Source organism: Stigmatopora argus, chromosome 2 (genome assembly GCF_051989625.1).
Source record: "Stigmatopora argus isolate UIUO_Sarg chromosome 2, RoL_Sarg_1.0, whole genome shotgun sequence".
NCBI lineage: Eukaryota > Metazoa > Chordata > Actinopteri > Syngnathiformes > Syngnathidae > Stigmatopora > Stigmatopora argus.
Window position 1 is genome coordinate 19,873,176 of NC_135388.1, and position 26,653 is coordinate 19,899,828.

General features: G+C 41.1%; 1 protein-coding gene across 1 annotated transcript; it reads left to right on the plus strand.

The window, feature by feature from the left end:
* The first annotated feature begins 1,784 nt into the window (after positions 1–1,784).
* Positions 1,785–26,512, plus strand: LOC144066835 (Golgi apparatus protein 1-like). The gene is made up of 26 exons (XM_077590208.1): positions 1,785–2,248; positions 7,496–7,525; positions 10,259–10,345; positions 10,901–11,116; positions 11,234–11,437; positions 12,381–12,452; positions 12,539–12,725; positions 13,597–13,814; positions 14,028–14,149; positions 14,241–14,342; positions 15,711–15,864; positions 17,895–18,032; positions 19,765–19,851; positions 19,944–20,006; positions 20,159–20,272; positions 20,518–20,606; positions 20,800–20,917; positions 21,005–21,097; positions 21,169–21,306; positions 22,114–22,237; positions 22,303–22,445; positions 22,537–22,638; positions 22,724–22,831; positions 24,168–24,288; positions 24,375–24,481; positions 25,343–26,512. The coding sequence occupies exons 1-26, from the start codon at positions 1,925–1,927 to the stop codon at positions 25,508–25,510; spliced, it is 3,429 nt and encodes a 1,142-aa protein (XP_077446334.1). The 5' UTR covers positions 1,785–1,924; the 3' UTR covers positions 25,511–26,512.
* Positions 26,513–26,653: the final 141 nt, after the last annotated feature.

Here is a 26,653-nt window from a genome sequence, read left to right on the forward strand (position 1 = left end):
TGCTCAAATTCCCTAAATACAAATTGTGAATTACTATTTAGTCATACTTAATGCCTTATTAATTATTAGGCTAAAGAAAAGCTCCACATTTCCCGGACTTTCATTGTTTTTTGTTGGAGAACTTGCTAAGACCCTGACTGACGTACCTTCTTAAAGGGACAACGCATGTACATACAAACTCTTATACACTCACACGTCGGCTCAATGAAACTGCTCATGGAAATTGTTGGCGTTTATTGATGCGTAGACCGCGTTGTTTTACCTTGTTTTGCCGTCGGTCTTTTGGTTGTCGGTCTTTTGGTCGCCGGTCTTTTGGTCGCCCGTTGTCGCAGTCGGGGCGACCAAAAGACCGCGACCAAAAGACCGGCGGCCAAAAGACGGCGACCAAAAGACCGGCGACCAATCGACCGCACACGCTCTCAACAACTCTCCGGCACTTCAAGCAATATAGAAGGCCTGATTTAACTTAATTACTGTAGTAGTATATTGTTATTTTATGGTGTAGGCGGCGTTCCCACTCAAAATTTTTGACAACCACTCTTGTAATGTTTGTTAGCATAGTGCTTTATGACTTGTTGCAATGTCCGTTTTTTCACCCTATTTCTAATTTGCTATCCTTTCACTGAGATGCTTGTCTGATTACCGTTACTTCAAATACTTGTGCAACAGTATTTACCTAAAACAAAGTGACATTGGATATAATATAAAATGTGAGGGTTTAGTTTTTTGTTTTTGTTTATGTTTTCTATTAGGTAAAAATATTAGGCGTATGATTGGTTTGAAATTGTTAATGATAACTTGTCAATGTTTATTTGCTCCTAATTTTTAAACAGTATTTGGGTTTAAATAAACTGGTATTAAAGAATGGGATGATCACTTGGATGTTCAAGTCAATAAAATCTACTTGACGTCAACCATTTACCAGGAACTTTCAAATTGCCTCAGCGCCATCAGGATCAAACAATCAGTGTAAATTAAGTTTGATATCACATGACCATCCATCACATGATTAACAATGCTGCCTTAAGTAACTAGGGCAGGGGTGGCGAACAAGTTACACACTAAGAGCCAACATTTTTAAAATGTGAAAGTCAAAGAGCCACACATTATGTCAGAAGCAGCATAAAAAATCTCATCTCCTCTCATTTTCTGAACTACTTTATTCTCATTAGGGTTGCAGGGGGTGCTGTAGCCAATCCCCGCTGTCTCCAGGCCAGAGGCAGGGGACACCCTGAATCGGTGGCCAGCCGATCGCAGGGCACAAGGAGACAGACAATCATGCACTCTCACACCCATACCTAGGGGCAATTTAGTGTGTCCAATCAGCCTACCATGCATGTTTTTGGAATGTGGGAGGAAACCAGAGTACCTGGAGGAAACACACGCAGGAGAACATGCAAACTCCACACAGATGGACATTACCTGGATTTGAACCCGGGACCCCAGAGCTGTGACACGCTAACCACTCACACCCACCGGGCTGCCCCAAAGACCAATCTGCAAAATTATTTTAAAAATGTAATTATTAGTATTTGTTTTTAATGGGCCCTGATGAATTTGACTGTGTTTTAAGAGAGAACAAAAATAAGACAAACATAAAACGAGGCAAAAAGCCACAGTGGATATAAAATATGATAAGAAGCATTAATTTTGGCTCGAGAACCGCATGTTCGCCACCCCAGTACTGGGGCCAGAGGGCATCAATCTTGAATATAATGTCCTTGTTGAATCCTTTACAAAATGATTTCCCTCCCTCCTTAGAAGAACACAAATGCTTCGTTAAACTGCGCAGTGATTTTTGGCTGGAAAGAATTGAACGGAACTTGTGTTTTGCGTCACGTCACTGACTTTTATTGTGAATCTAATGACCGGAAGTCCTGCAATGTTGTTCTCCTACTAAAGCTAGCTTAACAGTGGTGTGAAGATGGCGACGTACCGTCGCTCTCCGCTGCTTCTACTGCTGTTATCATACGTGTGTCTCTGCAGCTTCGACTCCGTCTTCGGCTTAAAGGTCGCCAGCGGTCCTGCCGAGCCTCCGAACAACCCGGTCGTCCTCAGAGTCAGTGAGCCACAAGCCAAGGATGCACCTGCCGCAGCCGCAGCCGCTGGGGCCTCCCAGCCTCGAAGGACGACCGGTTGGAAGCTGTCAGAGGAGGAGGCCTGCAGAGAGGACCTGACCCGGCTTTGCCCTAAACACACCTGGGCCAATAACCTGTCCGTGCTCGAGTGTCTGCAGGACCGCAGAGAGGTAAGCTGTGGCCGCCGATGCTGGCTCGGACGCCGGGCCGTTGTCGCTATTTTGATGGTGGTACTGTTCTGTCAAATGGACATGGAGATGAAGGCGAAACTGCATTAGTCCACTGATGGACATCTTGGTGAAGGACACGTGCTTAACTTAAAGCACACTTCACCGAGAAATTAATTTCCTCAAGCCTATGGCATGCTATAGAAGAGTATTTTGAGGTCATTATCTCCCACCACTGTCTTTTCCAGAATTTTTCCAACAATATTTTGTACATATATTTTGAGCCAATGATATACAAATTTCAAAGAAACCACCTAACAATAATCGTACCTTCTCTTGGAAGAGCATGTAATTGTTCTCGGGCGGCCTGGTGGAGCGAGTGGTTAGCGGGACGGCCTAACAGCTCTGGGGTCCTGGGTTCAAATCTAGGTCGATCTACCTGTGTGGAGTTAGCATATTCTCCCCGAGCCAGCGTGGGTTTCATCCGGGTACTCTGGTTTCCTCCCACATTACAAAAACATGCATGGTAGGCTGATTGGACACTCTAAATTGCTCCTAGGTATGGGGGTGAGTGTGCGCTGCGATTGGCTGGCCACCGATTCAGGGTGTCCCCCACCTCTGGCCCGGAGTTAGATGGGATCGGCTCCGGCACCCCCCACGACCCTAGTGAGATGAGATGAGCAATTGTTCTCCCAGAAGATATAGTATATCTATGAATATAAAAAAATGTAGGTTTTCAGCAAATTAATTGCAATTACTCAATTATACAGTAATACCTTGACATACAAGTGCCTCGACATACGAGCAATTTGAGTAAAATTCCGAGCAAATATTTGTCTACTTTGAGTGGGCCATTATTGGGTTTTAGAGAAAAGGAGACCAAGATTCCTTGTAATGAATGTCTTGAGACTTTTTAGCTGTCTCTTAGGCAGGAGTGTATTACTAATATTGATTAGAACAGGGGACAAATTGAGCGACTGTTATCTGTTTTACACATTCATTGACACAATAGACATTTAATCACCATTTGTCCACAAAGAGTGATAGGCACGTACTCAAACAGAAGCATGTGAGACAGTAGTTTGTAAGCTCTTTTACAACAAGCTCAGCATAACCAGGCAAATGTTGAGCTCAGCAGACACTTAGGCCAATCATTAACCAAATGTAGCAAATTAGACATGGTGAAAATCTTTGTTGTAGCCTGTGTTTTTGGAGTTCTAGTTTTGTCACTATTTTAACTTTTTGATTGATTTAGCTTTTTATTATTGCTTAGTAGATTTGTACCTAGTGATGTACCTATCCAATGCTCAGTATAAAATAGTTTTTTTTAATAAAAAAAAAATAGTATCACCGCCCAATACAACTATTTTTGGAGTGTTAGACAGCATCAGATTTGGTCACAAGATCAGATGCGATCCAGTACTTGTTTGTTTTTGTTTTTTTGGCTACTGTAAATCAAACCCAGTAGGCAAATATATCTGTCTGTCTACTTCTCTTTAAAAACTAATGATTGTAACTGAGCATTATGTAATATTTAAAAACAGAGCATTTTTTTACTTTAATACTGTCATTCATCATTTATGGGTTAAATTATATTTTGCATTATTTTTACTGATCTCAATGTATAGGCGTCGATTCAGCACTGGCTAAGTATTGGCAAAAGTATTAGGACATCTCTACGTGTACCTACTGTTGACAAGTGATATTTGTCATTGTCTAAATTATATTTTACAGCTCTGGATGCAAACCTGAAACAAAAAATGGCAACCCTCAAAATGCGAAAAAACAATATGAAATGAACTGCGAGCCGACAGAATAAACAGTGTCATTCTCTTCCTTCATTATTATATTCGTACAAATGCAACCCACCCATTTGTTAAGCATTAGATACTAAACAAACATGTTATTGTTTTCTCACATTAGTTTATGTATACAGTAATATCTTGACATACGAGTGCCCCTGCATACGAGGAATTTGAGATACGAGTAAAATTCCGAGCAAATATTTACCTTGAGATCCGAGACAAATTTTGAGATACAAGCATACGAGACGCAATAGTGTTTCTCACCGCATCTTCCTCGTGTAAAGATCTCTACGAGCACTGGGCGGAGCATTGCATTTTTTCCATGAGTGGTGTACGCGTGACGGAGCTGTCTGGCCAATACGAGAGGAGTTTTTCAAAAATATGCACCATCCTGAAGCAGAAGGACACTATTAAGGATATCAAGCCTTCCAAAGACTAGCCATAAATTCGAAGCTGCACAGTGACATTTATAACGAGATGGAGAGCTTTCTTTTAATATGGATAAAAGATAGCAGATAGATAACAGTTAGCGGGAGATAGCGTGACCGAGTCGATAATATGTGAAAAAGCCACCGTAATTTACATGAATTTAAAAGCAAAGCAAGCATCTGCAAAAGGGGAGCCTTCAACACCACCAGAACCCTTCATTTAAGTTAAATTTATGTTTCCTTATGTAATGTTACGAGCGCGTTGCTGTCCAACATGTCTGTTTCTAGCTCTCTTACCTGTGCGCACCCCGCGTTGTACTGAATATAATGTGTCATTTTAGTATTAAACATCATAATCACTAATTATTTGTTACTCTGATAGTAGATGGTGAATTAGAACCAATAAAAAATGTTTTCCACTGTAATATGCTGATTTTTGGTGGTGGGAACGAATTAATTTGTATTTAGTTCATTTCTATGGGAAACGTTGATTTAAGATACGGGTATATCGACATACGAGCTCAGTTCCGGAACGCATTGAGCTCATATCTCAAGCTATGACTGTAGATACAGAATGTATGTCAAGTGCATATGTGTTCAAACTATATCTGGTGCCACAGCACCATGCTGTTCACAAGCATCTTGACTTACCCACACATACACTTGTGTCCACAAATACAAAATCACGCACGTTTTCTTGCTCCTCCTCAGGCTGCTTTTCTGAGATAATTGCATAGCTTCAGCTTTGTAACAGCTGACACTTCCAAAGAGAAAAGTGGCTCTTAATAATCTGCCTCATTTCTGGAGAGAAAGATGCACACTCGCATAAAGAGCCACGCAAGCCTGCAAGACGTTATATTACAGCATTTAGGTTATACAGTGGTACCTACGAAATCAATTGTTCGTAAAAGTGGGTTCGTAACTATAAGCATATTTTACATTGAATTAGCATAATCGGTTCCACCGCCCTTTCTTAAATTCTCCACCAACAATAAACAAATCAAACAGTAATCTTAAAAATTGTTTCATTTTTTTCATACTATTTCAAACATCTCGACATCAGCCGGCCCGGTGGCTCGAGTGGTTAGCACGTCGGTCTCACAGCTCTGCGGTCCTGTTTTCAAATCCAGATCGGTCCACCTGTGTGGAATTTGCATGTTCTCCCTCAAGCTGTGTGGATTTTCTCCGAGTTCCTCCCATATTCAAAAGACATGCATGGTAGGCTGATTGGACACTCTAAATTGCCCCTCGGTATGGGTGTGAGTGCGAAAGGTTGTCCGTCTGCTTGTGCCCTGCGATTGGCTGGCCACCGAATCAGGGTTTCCCCCGCCTCTGGCCCGAAGTCAGCGGGGATAGGCTCCGGCACCCCCTGCGACCCTAGTGCGGATAAAGCGGTTCAGAAAATGAATGAATGAACATCTTGACATCAATTATCATTGTGCCAATCGCAGGGCACAAGGAGACGGACAACCATTCACAGTCATACCCAGGGGCAATTTAGAGTGTTCAACCAGCAAGCCTACCATGCAAGTTTTTGAAATGTGGGAGGAAACCGGAGTACCCGGAGAAATCCCACGCAGGCCCGGGGAGAACATGCAAACTCCACACAGGTGGACTGACCTGGATTTGAACCCAGGACCCCAGAACTGTGAGGCCGACACGCTAACCACTTAATCGCTGGGCCGCCCTCGGTATGCTAAACTTTTTTTTGGGAGGCTTCACCGATGCCATTGCCGCCTAAGGGATAATAACTCACTAAAGTCCTTAGGAGGCTAAATCAACATTGAATATTAACCCACCCCCCACCTTCCCCAAAAATCAAGAGATCATTGATTGGTGGTAATGTGATGAGATGCGATATTGAAATTTTACGGGATCATTGTTTATGATATATTTATTATTTCAAGTATAGTAATACCTTGACATACAAGTCCCCCGACATACGAGGAATTTGAGATACGAGTAACATTCCGAGCAAATAATTGAGATAGGAGAAACTTTTTGAGATACGAGCATTTGAGACAGTCAGGTGGCCAGGCCGCGAGACGCTTTTTTATGATTTTAGCGCACTGTCTTTCTCGCCGCATCTCCCTCGTGCAAAGATCTACGAGCACTGGGCGGAGCGTTGCATTTTTCCATGTTTTTTGCGTTAGTGAGTGCAGAATTAAGGGAAACACAATGGATCCTAATCGAGCCAGTGCAATGAAGGGTAGTGCGAAGAAAAGGCGTATGATGACAATCGATATTAATCACGAAATAATCTAAAAACATGAGTAGTGTATGCGTGACTGAGCTGGCTCGCCAATACATATGGAGGAGCAGGAAGTTCGCCTCGAAAGCCGCGGTGTAATACATTAAGTAATTTTAGTGTACCACCCCCCCCTGCCATGTCGCTTGTAAGGATAAGCAGTTCAGAAAATGAATGAAATAATAATGTAGTTTTTGGCCCGACTTTTGTCCTTATCTCTTGTCCCATAAAAGTCTCAAGATAACTAGGCTTTTCCTCATCCCATTTATGCATAAATCCTTTCAGATACAGTTTGCCTGTGGTGTTTCAGTTCTTTGATCATTTAAGTTGATAAATCTACTCTTTGTTTCAGGGCTTTGATCACAAAAAAAGGTCTTAAATTCATAGTCTTACTAATTTGCAATTTATATGGGTGCACCCGAGAGTCTTCAGCATTGTTGCTCTGTCCTTTACCATTTTGGTAGTAATATCTTAGACTGATTTGGATTATGTGCCACTGCTTCCATGTCTTTGATGTCTATGATAAGCATCTACTACCATACTTGAGATGAATGACATACATACATAAAATCGCACATAATACATACTGTATTATATATTAAATGTGGACATAAATGAAATATGATATATCATAATGGCTGAGTTAAGGCCTGCTAGAGATTTGGTCTTTAGCACATTCTGAAAATTTCATTCTCAGTTATATTTTGTTGAAAATTTTAGGTCGATTTTGCACAAGTTTTTATGGTATATATTTTTTCTGTGTCTGCAGGAAACTGACATGGCTCCTGACTGCAACCATGTAAGTACACAAAATCAATGTGTTTGCACTTGGAATGAAAAACATGTTGTCTGAGCCCTAGGAGACTTTCTGTAATCTGTTTTTTTGTTTGTTTGTTTATCATTTATTGATGGGCTCAAAATTACAGCGAACATTCCAGATGGCAGCTTTTCTCAAGGAGCTATTAATACTCAACACTTATCTCAGCGCTTTGCAAACTGCTAGTGAAACATTCCAAGTAGTCGACAATTTGGAGTTTTCGACAGTTTATTCTATTAGTTAGCCTTGCAAGCTGTCTGATTCAGTCGTTCATCGTACAATTCTTTCTTGCCAACCTTATGTGTCTAAACACGCGGCCATTGGATAACAGAGCCAATCAGGGGAAAGAGGCGAGACATCCAGATACGAAGGAACGATGTGGGATGTGCAAAGCACTTCTTGTAAATACTTGTGAAAGTATTTATTACTTGAACAGTGCTTATTGTGATGTTTAAAGTTTGGGAAATCTTATTGTATCCAAATCCATTTTTAAACTTCTCCACAACAGTATCTCGCCTGATGTGTACTTGGTCTTCCTGATGCTCTCTGCACTTTAAACAGAACCCTGAGACTATCACTGAGCAGATGCATTTATACGGAGACATGATTACACACAGGTTGATTCTAATTATCATCATAAGCCAACATTGGATCATTCAGAGAAGTTCAGGAGTGAGTTTGCTGCACTGAAAGTAAAGTGGCCGAATAATATTGCACGCGCCACTTTTCAGTTTTTTATTTGTTAAAAAAGTTTTAAATGTCCAATAGATTTCATTCCACTTCATGATTGTGTCCCACTTGTTGATTCTTGACAAAAAAAATACTGTGATCCTTCCCCACTTCCCGGCTTCAACATTTGCGGCTTCAGTACATTGGGTTTTCTTCTATTGATTATAAAAAAAGGTCACAAGCGGAAGATGGATTAAAAAAAATGGCGGACGTCAGGGCACCGCTTCTTCTTTGGCGCTGAATTGGGTGGCACTCAGCATTGAAGAAGAAGACATATTTCACCGTAGAAGAAGAATGACCCCCGAATACTATAAAAGATCGAGAAGAACGACATCTTGGCATTTCCAGTTTTTTTCGGACTACATTTTGAATCGCGGACATTACCTGTGGATAAACACTACGCCAAGCCTATTCCAGCTTTGTTTGGGTTTCAAATTGTCCTTGAACGTGCCTTCTAAATGCCAATGACCCCAAGAAAAACAATAGACATGATGACAGTACTTTCAGCGCCATTCCTCCAATGCCATGTACAAATCAGGATGGGGACTTTATCCGGCTCTCTAATGATCTCCATGGCTATTCCATTTCTATTTCCAAATCTATTTTCGAGTATCGTGAGTATGTCTTCCATGGTCTGATAGGTGGACAGGCTTAGGTCTCTGCAGATCCTCCCGTCCACGCTTTCAAGGAGCTGGAGTTTTCTGGCTTCACTCGAGCCAGTTGGCTCACCTTGTTTCTGAAGACTTTCCCAGGTCTTTTTCCACGGATGGAAATCTCTTTTGGAGCCATAGAATTTGGACAGGCAGGTGGCCTTAATTTTGAGAATAGGTTGCAGGGCTGGCTGTGCTACAGGCTGTGTTCGGAGGGTTCTTTCTCTCATTCCCTCCTCCTTGGACCTTAGCACCTCTAGGTGTTCTGTCCTTCTTTCGTCGAAGATGACTTTTTGTTTTCTTAGGTTTCCCAGTTTCCTATCCAGGATGGCTTTTACTTTTCCTGGGATCCATTTTTCCCATTCCCTGAGTCCTGCCGTGAACTAATTTATGCGTTTTTTTGCATTGCATACTCTGAGTTCGTAGGCATCCTTATTTGCCGCAGACACTTGGGTCTCAAGGGCCTTTCGCTGTGTGATTCTGCTTCTTTGATTGCGATCGAGAGCTCGGCTTTACCATATTTGTCACATATCTAACCCAGAGATTTGATTGTACTGTTCCCCTTACCTCCGTCAGCTTGGTTTCGCAGTCCTCTCTGGTCTTCTCTAAGTTCAACTGTTGCTGCTTATCCAATATCACTTCTCTATCTTCCTCATCACCTCCCAGTTCACCTAGGAGGCTGAGTTCGTAATTGCTATTAGTGCAATTTACCTCTCGTGCAAGTGCATAGAGTATATCGTATTCATTCAGCAACTTTGATTTTACTAGGTTTCTAGCCTCTTTGCCTAAGTAGGTGGCTTAATTGGTGAAGGCTCTTTTTGCTGATTTGAGTACTCAAATTTGATCCTACCAGTTGCGTATGATCGGAAACTGAAGGGTGTCTTTGGTCCCTTAGTTGCCTGTCTTGTCTTGTACTTTTTTGGGCTGTACTACTGAGCTTATATACTGGCTATGACCTCAGGTGGGAAATGTGGAGAGTTTAGTCTGATTGGGGTTTTTCTGCTCCCTGTTGGTCTGGAGGGTGGCAGACGTATCTTCCGCTTAGGTGACTTGACAATAATGATTCCTTAATCTCTCTTTATAAATTGCCAAATTCCTCACATTGTAACTCTAAATAAGTAGCCATGTCCAATTATCACTTTTCTTTTCATTTGGGTGAAAATCAAAGTTGTTTTCAACCCTGAAACATTGTACTGTTTTGCTGCTGTGCCCCATGTCTTTTTGCTTATGATTACTGCAATTTCATCTTTTCTCATCACGAATTCCTTAATATAATTTGAAATAATGGAAACATGACAAATATAAATAATAAATGACTAAACCCTCTCTTCTTCAGCTCCTATGGAACTACAAATTTAACCTTACCACGGATCCAAAGTTTGAATCAGTGGCCATTGAGGTTTGCAAGAGCACCATCGCTGAGGTCAGTCATTTGCAAAAGTTTCAATTCTGCAGTGTAACCCAAGTGTGCATGCCATTCACTTGCAAATAATAGTTTCATTATCAGGGGGGGAAAAGCTAGTTTAAAATCCCTGCCCGTGCATGGAAAAAGTAGTGTAGGCGTGCTGCTCCAGCTCCAAATTGTTTTCCTGGAAATAGGACATTTTCTCAGTTTAAATTTTGACTTGTCAACTTTTTCCTTGTCTGTGTAAAATATTGAAATGTTGCACTTTTTATTCACAATAAATCAAAATTGGGAAATGCTTAGTAACATTATTATTTTGTGCGGTAAAGTGAAATAGCGGTTAATTTCCTACTAATATGGCAGTCCAGAGATCTTTTTTGCCATTTTATGTGATGAATTTTCCTCTCTCAATTAAAAACAAAGAAAACCAAAAAGCTCTAGGCACAGTGTACATTTTAGGAACAGATTGTAAATGTCAATTGTGCATCACCCCAAAAAACTTGTTTTTTTTCAGCAATTCAAAATAAAATCAATAATTTAAAAAAAATCATTGCCTCTCATTTATCCCTACAGCTAAAGGAGTGCAATGAGGAGGAGCGTGGGAGGGGCTACCTTGTGTCTTGTCTGGTTGATCACCGTGGAAACATCAGCGAGTTTCAATGTAACCAGTACATCACCAAGATGACCAGTATTATCTTCAGTGACTACCGACTAATTTGTGGCTTTGTGGACAAATGTAAAGAAGACATTAACAATTTACGCTGTGGAAGCATCAACATAGGACATAAGGTAATCTTATGTGAAAGTGAATGATTCACAATTACAAAGGAACTTCAACAATGTATGTTTGGTACTTTTGATTTGATTTTAATTGTTTTCACTGCTGTTGTTGTCGTCGCACGACAGGACATCCACAGCCAAGGAGAAGTCATCTCTTGTCTGGAAAAGGCTCTTGTGAGGGAGGCAGAGCAACAAGATCAAGTTCGTCCAATCAAAGAGGAATGTCAGAAGGCGATTCTGCGTGTTGCTGAACTGTCATCAGATGACTTCCATCTTGATCGCCATCTCTATTTTTCCTGTCGAGACGATCGTGAGAGATTCTGCCAGAATGTACGAATTTGAAGCACCGTGATTTAGAATGAATGGAATATGACAAGTTTCTAGTTTGAATGACATTTTTGAAGCAAGTTCTGGAAACACAAAGAGGTAAAATTGTTGACCCTAAGGCACATGTGTCAAAGTGGCGGACCGGGGGCCAAATCTGGCCCGCCGCATCATTTTGTGTGGCCCGGGAAAGTAAATCATGAGTGCCGACTTTCTGTTTTAGGATCAAATTAGAAATGAAGAGTATAGATGAATATTAAATGTCCTGATTTTCCCCCTTTTAAGTCAATAATTGCAATTTTTTTAATCATTTTTTTCTGTTTTTAGTTTAGAAATCATTTTGTAAAATCTAAAAATATATTTAAAAAAAAGCTAAAATAAACATTGTTTTAGATCTATAAAAAAACTGAATATTCAGGGATTTTAATCCATTTATAGAAAAAAAATCTAAATATTATATCTAAAATGGTCCGGCCCACGTGAAATCAAGTTGACGTTAGAGCGCCCCACGAACCAACCCGAGTCTGACACCCCTGCCCTAAGGAGTAGAAGCGGTATAGAAAATGGACGGATTGAAGAAGTAAATTAACAACGAATGCATTACTATACCAGTGGTCTCCAAACTATACCACAAAGGGTTGCAAAGGGAGCAGGATTCATTCCAACTAAACATGACAGCATCTTTTCGCCAATATGCTGTCTTACAACTGCAATCAGTGGATTGCAGTCAGGTGCTGCTTGTTTTAGCAGAAACTTCAATTGGTTAAACTCTTTGTGCTGGATTGATTGGAACAAAAACCAGGACCCACAGCAGCCCTTGAGGAGCCCTACATTATATGTTGATTATTTTTTTAATTCAAATGTGTTTAAAAAAATCTGTCAATGAAAAACAAATATGATCTTTGTACACTGTAGAAAACTATAAACTTTTTCATTGTCATTACTCTAGATTCAGGCGGGAGAGGGAAAAGTATACAAGTGTCTGTTCCACCACAAGTTTGAAGAGGCCATGTCAGAAAAGGTGCATCCATGTTTCAATTTGTCTTTTTGCCCTATTTGGTTGTATTTCAAGATGATCATTTACAGAAAATATTTTCTTTCTTCCAGTGTAGAGAAGCTCTGACAACACGGCAGAAGCTGATCTCTCAAGACTACAAAGTCAGTTACTCACTAGCAAAAGCCTGTAAACTCGATCTGAGGAAGCACCGCTGCAGCCTTGACACCAACCTGCCACGCGCCCGTGAGGCCCGCCTATCCTACCTGCTTCTTTGTCTCGAAGCCGCTGTGCACCGAGGTGATTTATTATTGTAGCATTCCTTAAATAAGTATATACGTAAAAATATAAACAAGGATTATCCTATTGCAAGTGGTCCAATCGCAACTCTATTTTTACATGCCTTTCCTATTAATGTCGTGGCACCTTGCAACTTGACCTAATAGGAGCCAAAGACGCATTATAATTCCACAAAATTTGTTTGTTTGAAAATTGAAAATTGACAGAGGTTACAGCGATACTGACATTCGACATGTGCTTTCACATGCTACAAGAAACCAAACTTTTACTGGAAGCCATATTTTTTTAAGTGCAATGTTGAATAGTTTGGACCAAGAGGTGTTTTTTAGAACAATTTTTACCCTAATATTGATTTACGTTAGCATAGATCACAGCTACACCAAGGTGCTTTCTGATTAGCTTTTAAATCCAAATTAAATCAGGCTGGAAGAGTGTCGTAAGATTTAATGTACATCCCCCACTGTTTTCGTCTTTTTAAGATAACATTGTTTTAACAGATAGGCAACAAAAATGTTATTATTTTGCGAGCAAACACATTCTAAAATCTGTTTGGTTTAACAATGCCATTTGAGTTTAAAACATCTAAACAGTGTAGACAAAAATCCTAAAAATGAGAGCGAGTGCCAGGGTTAAATTTTTTTGTGCATCAAGTTATAATACGCTCAGCTCAGCTCAGCTCTAAAGACAGCACTTTGAACATTTAAGTAGTTCTCTTTTAATATGTTAGACATGATTTTTTTGGTCATGACATGTCGACATTGGGGGGAAAAAGGTCACATAGTGCAGTGTAATTTTGTCATGGGATGATTCTAAAAATGATCTGTCGCATCTTTTCCCTTTTATTCATTTTACTGATTTGTGTGTTGTGTAGGTCGCACGGTCACTGGCGAGTGTCAGGGTGAAATGCTGGATTATCGGCGGATGCTCATGGAGGACTTCTCTCTCAGTCCAGAAATCGTACTGCATTGCCGGGCAGAGATTGAGACTCACTGCTCCGGTCTTCACCGCAAAGGCCGCACACTGCATTGTCTGATGAGGATCGGCCGTGGCGACCGCAGTGCCTCGGTCGATGGGGTTTGCCAGAGTGCTGTAAGTCACGGCAAATACACAAGGGAATGAATACAGAAACAGTGGTTGGAACATTTGCTTTAAAAGTTTTGTCATGTTTTGGTTTGTGGACACCAAATGGTTACAAATGACATTTGTAACCACTACAAAATCTGATTTTATACAAATTCCTATTTTGCAATCTTTTCTATCTGCTTCTCTCTACCATTTTCATCAACTTTGCTTCCACTGCAGCTTCAAACACTGATTCAGTCAGCGGACCCTGGTGCTGACTACAGGATCGACCGAGCGCTCAATGAGGCCTGCGAGTCAGTCATCCAGACATCCTGCAAACATATCCGCAATGGAGACCCAATGTAAGGCGTGTGCACAAAATATATACCTAAAGATTAGTAATGTCATCCAGATGAAAGCAAAAGTACTTTCATTTCTGTTGTGCATGTGTAGGATCTTGTCTTGTCTGATGGAGCATCTTTACACAGAAAAGATGGTTGAGGACTGTGAGCACCGACTTTTGGAGCTCCAGTATTTCATATCAAGGGACTGGAAGTGAGTGCGTTACCCTTTATTTTGTGTTCAAGTACATGTTTGGTTTAAAGATGCAAAAACTAATTGATTATTACATCTTTTGCCAATGAATTTGTTTACTAATTATGGTTCGCATCTATTTGCGGGTGTATTCAATGTGCTCAAGCGCATGGGGGGGAAATCAAGGTGGAGAATTAGGTGATTCACACGCTTGTACAGTAGGCGGCAGTATGCACCTAATTGTTGCTTCCAATCTGCCTTTAATCATGTGTACGTTAGGTGGCAGTAAGCACCTAATTGTTTTTTTCTAGTGTGCCATTAATCGAAATGTGGGGATGGCTGCTAAAGTTGGAATAAACTTTGACTTTGTCATCATTTTGCCTAATGACTCCTGATGACCTCATCTAGTTGCATTAATGTGTAATAACGTGTTTAAAAGTAATGTAAAGTTGAGCTGAATTAGTGGCCAACCAATCGCAGGGCATTGTTTCATACTCAGAAACTTGATTTAACTGAACATTTGAAGTTTTGTGTACTTAGACCAGTAAAATATTATTTTTAAAGAAAGCAGTCATTCATTTGGGGTTCATTGTCACTTAAAACATACTTACGACAACCCATAACTTGTTTTTTTTATTGTTTATTTCTATGACAGTAAGACCTTGAAAAATGTGTTTAATGTAGACCAGACATGGCCGCGATAATCGAAAAATCGCTATGTAGGGTCACCCCTATTATAACTACCTTTTTTTTCCCTTCTTCAGAGTTCTAGTAGCAAGAGTGGCTTCCGCTTTCGAGTTTTAGTGTGGATTTTCAAATTTTTATGAACTTTAAAAAAACAATAATTAATAGCAGAAAAAAAGTGAAGTCGCGATAATTGAGGGAAGACTGTAATCAATTGCGAAGGTTATATATATATATATATATATATATATATATATATATATATATATATATATATATATATATATATATATATATATATATATATATACATATATATACATATACATATATATATATTTTTTTTTCCCAGTGCTGAGTACTAGTAGCAAGCAGAAGACAGGGGAGTGGCTTCCGCTTGCAAGTTTCAGCGTGTATTTTCACATTTTTATGAACTTAAAAAACAAACTAATTAATAGCAGAAAAAAATTGCAAAAAAGTGAATTTGCGATAAGTGAAGTCGTTATAATCGAGGGAAGACTGTAGTCAATTGCGAAGGTTATTACCCAAAAAGTGACATTTATCCAAATAATCGATTAATTGTTGGATTGTTCGTCCGATTAGTCCTTAAGGTAAATTATTGTTGGTTGCAGCTCTAATTTGTTTTACATACCAAACTGCAAAGATAAGTTGAATAACAATTTACTGGATGGCGTGACCCCCCAGATTGGACCCTATATTGTACAAGAAGTGCCAAGGCGATGCTGCACGACTTTGTCACACTCACGGCTGGAATGAGACCAGCGAGTTAATGCCGCCAGGTGCCGTCTTCTCCTGCCTCTATCGCCACGCCTACCGCACTGAGGAGCAGGGCCGTCGGGTAAGACATAAATCCAGAAACACTAATCTGACTTTGACGTTCTATTGGCATGATTCCAAGTCCTGTCAGTAATTTAAATTCCCAAACTGTTTTTAACTGAACAGGTAAATGCTGACAATCTGGTAAGTGGTCAACAACTTCTGTCAAACAATATAATGCAAAAAAATTAAGATAATGGTGGGTACTGATGATGGTGAATTACGGTTGGAATGACAATTTGATTTGTTTGGATGATTGCATCCGTGACGTGCTTTTCTGGGAGTTTAATTCATCCACTGCCATTGACGGAAATAGACGAACCAGAGCAGGTCCAAAAATGAACAGTTTTTACCTTGACCACACTGTAATGTTGACGTATTACCATTTACAAAATCACCGCCGTTTCTACTCTTCTAACGGCTTGAATGTATTCCATAAATGAACTCCTTAAGTATCATTGACGATCATGGCGATGGAGTGATTGCGGCCAAACCCTCCCAGTCAAAATGATTTTCAGTTCTTTGACCGTCAATGGCACTGAAACACGATCAGTCAATGCTTGTCATTTTTGTTCAAATGGATTGAATGTCTATTGCTGCCAATGGTAGTTATATGTGAGAAAAAACTACACCTACACAACACAATCAATCTTGATACAATACACCAACCAGCCGCATCATTATGGCCACTTGAACACTGTAATGGAATTCATACATTCATTCATTTTCTGAACGGCTTTATCCTCACTAGGGTTGCGGGGGTGCTGGAGCCTATCCCAGCTGACTTCGGGCCAGAGGCGGAGAACACCCTGAATCAGTGGCCAGCCAATCGCTTGGCACAAGCAGACGTTGGGAGGAAACCGGAGTACCCGGAGAAAACCCACGCAGGTCCAAGGAGAACACGCAAACTCCACACAGGTGGACAGACCTGGATTTGAACCCAGGACCCTGAGCTGTGAGGCTGACGTGCTAACCACTCAAGATGCCAGGCTGCAGAATGAAATTCAATACAAATAATATGATAGTTTGTCAAAAACGATAAAATGTATCAGTTTAGAGATTAAATATCTTGCGCACATTTTATATTCACATAATTACAGTTTGAACATGATTTTCAAATGAATGTAAAAATCCCCCTTCGCTGGTCCTCTCTGCTATCCTATTCGCGGAGCAAGTTTTATTTTCAAATAAGCGCCATGGCTTAAGGTCACAAGGGGCTCGCATTTCCGATGAAAATCCACCCTTACACCAGTTCCCGGCCACTCAGAAAGCTCTATTTTTTGATTAAAATGATGGCCACTGCCTGTTGCCCGCCATTTTGTTCCGCGGTTTAGTCACTTTAACCTTCTGTCTTCCGCCCTTTTCCTATTGGCAAGCGGAAGACAGGAGAGTGGCTTCCGCTTGCGAGTTTTTAATTGACCCTTTACGCCAGGGGTGCTCAAACCTTTTTGCTCAAAGATCTGCTTTTCAAGGAGCCAACATTTCAGGATCTACACTTTTTTTCCGGGCCTCTGCAAAGCTCAGCAGTTATGTATGCTGCTGTTATACCTGATGTCAGCAGGGCCCAACATAGTGTATAGCACAGGTCTCCAAACCGGTCCTCGAGGGCCGCTGTGGGCGCAGGTTTTTGTTCCAACCAATCCAACACAAACAGTTTAACCAATGAGGTTTCTGCTGAAAAAAGAAGCATCTGACTGCAATCCATTGATTGCATTTCTAGAATACCAGATTAGTGGAAACCTTTTCCAGGTTGGAATGAAAACCCGCACCCACTGCAGCCCTTTCTAGAATAGTTTGAGGACCACTGGTGTATAGTGTAAGCAGGTAGTAATTGTGCTTGGATTCGCGATGGCGCTGTTTCCCAGCTCAAGTCCCATATATAATTTTACTACAAATCCAATCCTTAGATCAAATCCTACTGTCATGCGATCTACCAATAGTACCTTTAGAGATCGACTGGTAGCTCGCGATCGACGTATTGGGCACCCCTGCTTTACACAATTGGGTTTTATTCTCGCAGTCTCAAATGTATCTACTGTATTGTGTCTACAGTTATCGCGAGACTGCAAAGTGGAAGTTCAGCGAATTCTCCACCAAAGAGCGCTAGATGTGAAACTCGACCCTGAGCTGCAGAAGCGCTGCATGACAGATCTTGGCAAGTGGTGCAGCGAAAAGACCGACACTGGACAGGTCAGGTTTGATAAACATTTCCTTCCCTGATTCCACACGTTGCTTTAATCCCAAAAATATCCACGCATGAAGATTCTGCTTTGGCCCGACATTATGGACTGTATCTTCTGTCTCTGATGTATATATGAGTTACTTTGGTGTTTGGCTGGGTACTCGGATGATTCGCCTAAAGACGTTTCGCCGACGGACGTTTGACAGATGGACAGGTCGCCGAATGGACGTTACACCGAACGGTCATTCGGCCGAACGGAGGTTTCGCGGAAATGGGATTCGCGCGCTCGCCCCACCCCCGGATCGTGTGTACAACTTTTTCAACCTCGGCCCGTGGGCCATATACGGCCCGTTAGGATTTTTAATCCGGCCCGCCGCCGGCGTTGTCCAAATTATAGTAAAAATCAATGATTCATTTCCCTTTGCCGCTCATCACTCTCAATTTATTAGTCTACCGTCAATGGCAGCCCAGGAATAAGCACTCTTGGGCGGGCAGATGTAGCAGAACCGAGCCGTGAAATGATGGCAATCAGGTTAAATACATCCTAAAACAGCATTTAATGATCAAATACAAATACTGGAGCTCTTTGGACATTAGAACCGAGCCCAGGGAAGTGAATTCCTCGGTAAAATGTCGCAATAAGGCAAAAAAACGTCTATATACGCCCATTCGCCAAACGGGTCAAAATGCTCTCAAATTCGGTCAAATCCAGCCGAAAACAGCGTTTAATGATTAAATACAAATACTAGTATTTGTATATACAATACTAGTATTGTATTTTATACTAGTATTTTATTTAAAAGAAGACAAAGGAAATTCACATATTCTTCGTCGTTTTCCTTTTTTTATTGCTTGGTATTCCCATAGGTATCGTGTATACAGACTGGATATCCGATGCGCGTTGTGAGGCAACGGAGCTAGACGTCGTCGCTTGTCGGCCATTTTAAGAACAGGGCCATTCACCAAACGACTCAAAATGCTCTCAAATTCGGTCAAATCCAGCCAAAAACAGCGTTTAATGATTAAATACAAATACTAGTATTTGTATTTACAATACTAGTATTTGTATTTAATCATTAAACGCATTTTGAGCCGTTTGGCGAATGGTCGTATATATACGTTTTTTTGCCTTATCGCGACATCGCGACATTTTACCGAGGAATTCACTTCCCTGGGCTCGGTTCTAATGTCCAAAGAGGTCCAGTATTTGTATTTGATCATTAAATGCTGTTTTAGGATGTATTTAACCTGATTGCTGTCATTTCACGGCTCGGTTCTGCTACATCTGCCCGCCCAAGAGTGCTTATTCCCGGGCTGACATGCCCGCCCAAGAGTGCTTATTCCTGGGCTGCCATTGACGGTAGACTAATAAATTGAGAGTGATGAGCGGCAAAGGGAAATGAATCATTGATTTTTACTATAATTTGGACAACGCCGGCGGCGGGCCGGATTAAAAATCCTAACGGGCCGTATATGGCCCACGGGCCGAGGTTGAAAAACTTGTACACACGATCCGGGGGCGGGGCGAGCGCGCGAATCCCGTTTCCGCAAAACCTTTGTTCGGCCAAATGACCGTTCGGTGGAACGTCCATTCGGCGACCTGTCCATCTGTCAAACGTCCGTTGGCGAAACGTCTTTAGGCGAATCATCCGGCCACGGTTTGGCTGTCCTTAGTTGTGCATATTTGACAAGGATAAAAAAGACACTTCTGAAAAGGGCTATTTGGCAAATGCTTTTCAGGAGCTGGAGTGTCTGCAAGAACATTTGGAAGATCTGGTGTCCGCTTGCAGGGACGTTGTGGGCAACTTGACAGAATTGGAGTCAGAAGTCAGTAATGTGTTCAATTGGATAGTAGGCTGCAGTCATTAAATTAACTCTTAGACTCTTATGACTTTACTCTTACACCTTATCTTACACAGGACATTCAAATAGATGCTCTGCTAATCAGAGCGTGCGAGCCCATGATCCAGGCCCACTGCCACGTGAGAACATTTATACCTTTTTTCTGAGCACCCGCAACTTGGCTTGGCTGTTTTGGTTAGCTTTTCATTGCAATTGATAGCTCCTAAAACTCAAGTGCTAGAGTCGAAAACAATAAGCCTTTTGTTGAGTGTCTGTGTGTGTGTGTGTGCAGGATTTAGCTGACAACCAAATTGACACGGGTGACCTAATGGAATGTTTGGTCCAGAATAAACACCAAAGGGAGATGAATGAAAAGTGTTCAGTTGGCGTCACACACTTTCAGCTGGTGAGTGTCTTATGATCTGCAAAGTTTGCTGAAAAGGTTTCACATCAGTGATATTTAAGAGTGATTGCTTTTTCAAACGTAATGTTTGGACGTGGCTTTATTATGTTAAAAAGGTGGGTATTCTTTCACTTGCTATTTTCGGGGAACTTTAAAAGGTTTCTGTAAGTTTTCTTCTCCAATTTTGGGTGCTAAAACTCATTGGAAGTTCTGTCTTTAATTATTTGATCTCTTGTCTCCTGGTAAAGATTCAGATGAAGGACTTCCGCTTCTCATATAAATTCAAGATGGCTTGTAAAGAAGATGTGCTTCGTTTGTGTCCTAATATTAAAAAGAAGTATGTAGAAAAATATTTTACAGTTTGATGTGTTGTGTTGAGCAATATTTTCTCACTGTCACAAATAATTAGACAGCAGTGCAGTCTCTTTTCAAGGACTTTTTATGCCTTTGCTATTATTTTGCCCTAGTGGATAAAAAATGGAATCGTCTCATCCGATTGCAAATCATTAATGATCTTGTCTCCCATCTAGGGTGGATGTGGTCATCTGCCTCAGCACCACTGTGAGGAACGACACACTCCAAGAGGGCAGAGAGCAGCGGGTCTCCCTGAAATGTCGTAAGCAGCTGCGTGTGGAGGAGCTGGAAATGGTTGATATTTTTATGATAGCCTATCAAAAAATGAATTTCTGCTTTTTTAACCAAACGCACATCCACGACTTGCAATGCCTCTTCTAGTCAGAAGATATAAGGTTGGAACCAGAGCTGTATGATCCGTGTAAATCCGACATCAGTCGTCTGTGTCCTAACGTGGCATTTGGCAATGCTCTGGTAAGAATATTAAAGGTGGCACCCAAGTCCTTAAAGCCTTTCAATGACACGCTCTTTTCCGTCCTCGACAGATGATTGAGTGTCTGAAGGAGCAGAAGAAGCAACTCAGTCAGCGTTGCCACCAGCGGATCTTCAGACTGCAGGAGGCTGAAATGACTGACCCAGAACTTGATTACCAACTTATGAGAGTCTGCAAGCAGATGATCAAGGTGAGGCAGAGCTGTCAAGTACTACGAATCCTCCGTAGTTTACTACGCCAGTTTTAACAAACTACTAAATACGCATTTTGAATCAAAATCAAGCTGATTTTTACAGCAATTTACATTCAACAAAATTAAAATGTTGAACGTTTTTGTCTATGGCATGCCATTTTAACTTACACTAAATAAGTTTTACCTTCTGCACATTGTCAAAAAGTTCAATTATTTTAAAAGTAGAGTGCTCACTTCCTTTTCAATGATACGTGCGTTCTCATCAGTTGTTTCAAGCATTGTAAACGTGTTAGCTAGGTCCACAAAACGAGCACGTGAGTAACAGTTTATTCACTGTTTGTGTTTTGTATTTCTTTGATTTGTAGTCAGCGCTAGGGTCAGAATTAACTATTGACAAAAGGAAATTATTTGAAAAACATTTGAAAATTAGATATTGAGCTGTATTTTTGTACGCGGTGCTGGTGAATGCCACTAGAAAAAAAGGTCACAAAATCTGAAAATTCTCTTCACCCACTGTGAAATATGCTTTTAGATGTTTGGCAGCTCTGGTAAGTGGAACAGAAGGAATATAACTAAAAAAAATGGATGTGTAAAACGGTTATAAACAGTAAGAGAAAATGATAAGTAGAAGGATTAATTCAATCCTTGTACTTACTCAAATTTAAAAACCACAGACCGTTAATTCATTCATTCATTCATTATTTCTCCACCAATAGACAAAAAAGGAAATAAATTCTGCAGGCAGTTGTCAAATATTTGTACTATGCGAATCCCACCATTGAATATCCGAACTCACTTCCGCAGAGGTTCTGCACCGAAGCCGATGCCAGGAATGTTCTCCAGTGTTTGAAACAGAACAAGAACAGTGAGCTGATGGATCCCAAGTGCAAACAAATGATCACCAAGCGACAAATTACGCAAAACACAGGTACACGATTGCACTGGACAAATCAGCCACGGAAGACTCATATCTGAACGTACTCCATTCTCCAGACTACAGGCTGAATCCAGTGCTAAGGAAAGCGTGCCGAGCTGACATCCCCAAATTCTGCCAATCCATCATTAATAAGGCGAGCGAGGACAATGAGCTGGAGGGTCAAGTGATTGCCTGCCTCAAACTCAAATACGGCGACCAGGTCAGTCCAATAGAAATACATTTACAGTGGTCCTTACGTTAGCTAAAGGCAGACTTTCTTACATCGCCCAACGGGTGTCATTTCGCTTCAGAGATTGTCCGCCGACTGCGAAGACCAGATCCGAGTTATTCTCCAGGAGTCGGCTCTGGACTACAGACTGGACCCGCAGCTACAGATGCACTGCTCAGACGAGGTATCCGTATCTACTACTCATTGACAAAAAAGCATTAGCTAGTTCTGTCGAAGTTCCTTTTTTGGCATTGCACTTTCTCTTCCAGATCTCCCGACTGTGTGCGGAAGAGGCGGCCGCTCAAGAGCAGACGGGTCAGGTGGAAGAGTGTCTGAAAGTCAACCTGCTTAAAATCAAACAGGAGGCCTGTAAAAAGGTAAAGCCAAGAACAACGCTCTTAAAAATGCATTTAAATTGAGAAACCTTGCTCATTACAGAGGACAAGGATTGGCAAAATTAAATACCGGGAGTTCTCGGATTTCAGAAGGATGGCAGCTGAGCAGCATATCATTACCAACAAAGGGCACCGAATTGAACCATAATTGCCGCAAGTCTTTTAATATGTTCAAGATAAAATGTGCCATAACGAGCGGTTGTGACAGGTCGTTTAGGATAGGCATGACTGTGAATTGAGCATGAAACAGCAGGCGGAAGAGAGGTGTGGCTGCATCAGAGCCCAAATAACGCTGTTTTCAATTGATTTCTACATATTGGCCGGTCGAGTTAAAAAAAAGGCCGATACGAATTACGTCAAATTGCCAAATATCGGCGCAGATAATCGGTCGATCTATAATGCCAACAAACATTGGAAGAAATTTGGCTGCATTCATACCCAAGTTAAAACTACTGCCCGTAGATAGGTGTGATGGGCTGCAGCACCCCTGTGAGGACAAGCGGCTTGGAAGATGAATTAACAATTTAGTTAAAATTTATATACAGGTATTTATTTCCAACACTGCTTTTTCTGGTCACGAGGCACTGGAACCTATCTCAACCGAATTTGGGTGACAGGCGGCATAGACCCTAAACCACAGGTGTCAGAGTGGTGGCCCGGGGGCCAAATCTGGCCCGCCGCATCATTTAGTGTGCCCCGGGAAAGTAAATCATGAGTGCCGACTTTCTGTTCTAGGAACAAATTAAAATGAAGAGTATAGATGTATATTAAATTTCCTGATTTTCCCCCTTTTGAATCAATAATTGGAATTTAAAAAAAAAAAAAAATCTGTGTTTTTAGTTCAAAAATCATTTTGTAAAATCTAAAAATATATTTAAAAAAGCTAAAATAAACATTGTTTTAGATCTATAAAAACTGAATATTCAAGACTTTTAATCCAGTTATTTTAATCCATTTATTTAAAAAAAAAATCTAAATATTATATCTAAAATGGTCCGGCCCACGTGAAATCAAGTTGACGTTAAAGCGGCCCATGAACCAACCCGAGTCTGACACCCTTGCCCTAAACTGTTCGCCAGTCAGTCGTAGCGCACACAAAAGACAGACATCCATTTGCACAATGCCACTTGGTGGGAATCGATCCCACGCTGCCAGCACTCGAGTCAGGTGGCACCTGGTGGCACAATAGATAAATGTTGAAAAACATTTTTGTTAAATAAATCAAACTGTCTAACCACGGTATCTCCATTGACAGGATAAATGAGATTGCCAATCGTGCTCTGTATTATTTCCCCCTTTTTGTTGTGCTTGTGTGCAGGAGGTTCTGAACATGCTGAAAGAGAGTAAAGCAGACATATTTGTGGACCCGGTACTCCACACAGCCTGCGCCTTGGACCTCAAACATCACTGTGCTGCCATCACGCCAGGCAGGGGAAGACGTGGGTGCTCTTCCATTTTTCACTTGAAATATCCCAAACTATACGGCAGAAGGACCTGCGGCATTGTTGTTCTTCTTGGCACACAGAAATGTCCTGTCTGATGGAGGCCTTACAGGACAAGAGAGTTCGCCTGCAGCCTGAGTGTAAGAAAAGACTTCAAGATCGCATCGACATGTGGAGCTACGCTGCTAAGGTGACCACAAACACGTGCCAATTGTTTTTATTACATGACCAGTACTGGCACTTAAGAATTTTTTTTTTGTAAGTAGAGCAGTACTTTATATGTAAACTCCCTAATTGGTTACACGCCCCCCCCCCAAAAAAACTAAACCTTTTAAAAATCAAAGTGACACAATTTTGGATGGAAATGCTAAGAATATGTATAAAAATGAATAACAAACATGCGAACACATTTTCCATTCGTGAAGGTGCATGTGTAAGAAGGAAGCTAACTTAAGCTAACACAACAGATTAAGGCACGTGTCAAAGTGGTGTCCCGTGGGCCAAATCTGGCATGCCGCATCATTTTGTGTGGCCCGGAAAAGTAAATCATGAGTGCCGACTTTCTGTTTTAGGATCAAATTAAAATGAAGACTACAGATGTATATTATAAATTTCCTGATTTTCCCCCTCTTAAATCAATAATTGTAATTTTTTAATCATTTTTTTCTGTTTTTAGTTCAAAAATCATTTTGTAAAATCTAAAAATATATTTAAAAAAGCTAAAATAAACATTGTTTTAGATCTATAAAAAACTGAATATTCGGGGCTTTTAATCCAGTTCTTTTAATCCATTTATTAAAAAAAATCAGAATATTATATCTAAAATGGTCCGGCCCACGTGAAATCAAGTTGACGTTAAGGAGGCCCGCGAACCAACCCGAGTCTGACACCCTTAGATTAAGGGCACGGACACATGCACCTAAACACACATCTAAACAACTTCAAATTTGTTAATTTTAAGGGTGCGGCTTATACGCAGGTGCGGCTTGTATGCGAGAAAATACGGTATATATTTTAAAAATCTTTCACACTGTGCTCCTTTGCCATGCAGGTGGCACCGGCAGAGGGCTTGTCGGACCTGGCAGTGCAGGTGATGACATCGCCCTCCAAGAACTACATCCTCCTGATGATCACGCTAAGCCTATGCGTCCTCTTTCTGATGGGGCTGCTCTGCGGTCGAATCACCAAGCGCGTGACCAGGGAGCTGAAGGACCGGTAGAAGCGTATCCACCCGCTTGGCCCCATTGTCCTCGTCCTCTTCCTCCTCAATCTGTCACCAGACATGCCCAGTGCCAAGGCCAGCGGGTCTCTTTTTGAGTTTTGCTGTCTTATCACCCATTACGGATTGTCTCACCAAATCAAAGCATTTCCCCGTTTGAGTAAACGTAGGCCTTTTTCTGAGGATTGGATGCGGGATGTGAGATCAGCCGGTATCATAACAGAGCAGTCCTAGTGGCGCGACTGAGGACCGCTGAGGTCAGGACACCTTTCTCCTCGTTTTTGGTCATATTTAAAGAAGACTGGAGCATGCAGTGCCTCAAGAGAATTTTGTTTGTTTGATTTTCAAAGCAATGTCAAACAGCAGCTAGAAAATGTGAGGCAAACTTTCAGACGTTTTGCTGTTGCTTTGACACAAATGGAATGAATTCTGCAGTCCCATCCGTCCTCTTTTCTTCGTGTACAGGATCTGCTTTGGCTTGCCACGTCCAACGACATCCAACTATTCTTCTTCCGTGATCATTTTGATTTCTGCCTTTTTTTGTACGGTTGGTTGTTTGTGATGAAATTTGCCGAGCCATGCAGTGTGAAATCCGCGTATTGACAGGGGTCGCCATGTTTAGTACCTGATCACTTGAGGGCAAGCCAAAGTTGTTTGGAGTGTTAAGACTCGTTAGTTTCCTGCTTCGAAGTCGCTCAATCAACGGCAACAGCAAGACTCCCACTCTGACCACATCCGTCAGCGTTGCTTTGTGCGTTAAGTTTTATTATTGTTCAGACGATTTATGACACAATTGTTTAATTTATGGAGATGTATTCTTTATGTCAATAGCAAGTGAAAACTCCAAATGTATGTATAACATTTACTTCAGGATGAGGAAAAGCAATGGTTGCCAGTGTCATGTCTAATATTGACTAGTGACTTTTGTGGCACAAGTGTTTTGCATTATTTGCCCATGTACAGTTGAAATCCATTAAAGAACAACTTTTTCTTTAACAGCAAGCTGCTCCCTCCTGATTAGCCAATTTTACAAGTTACCACATGTTTAAAAGTGCTATGAAACACAACAACTTTAAAATGATAGCAGACTCAAATCCATCCCAAGAAAGTGACAAAAGGCGGAGTAATAAATTATGCTTGCTT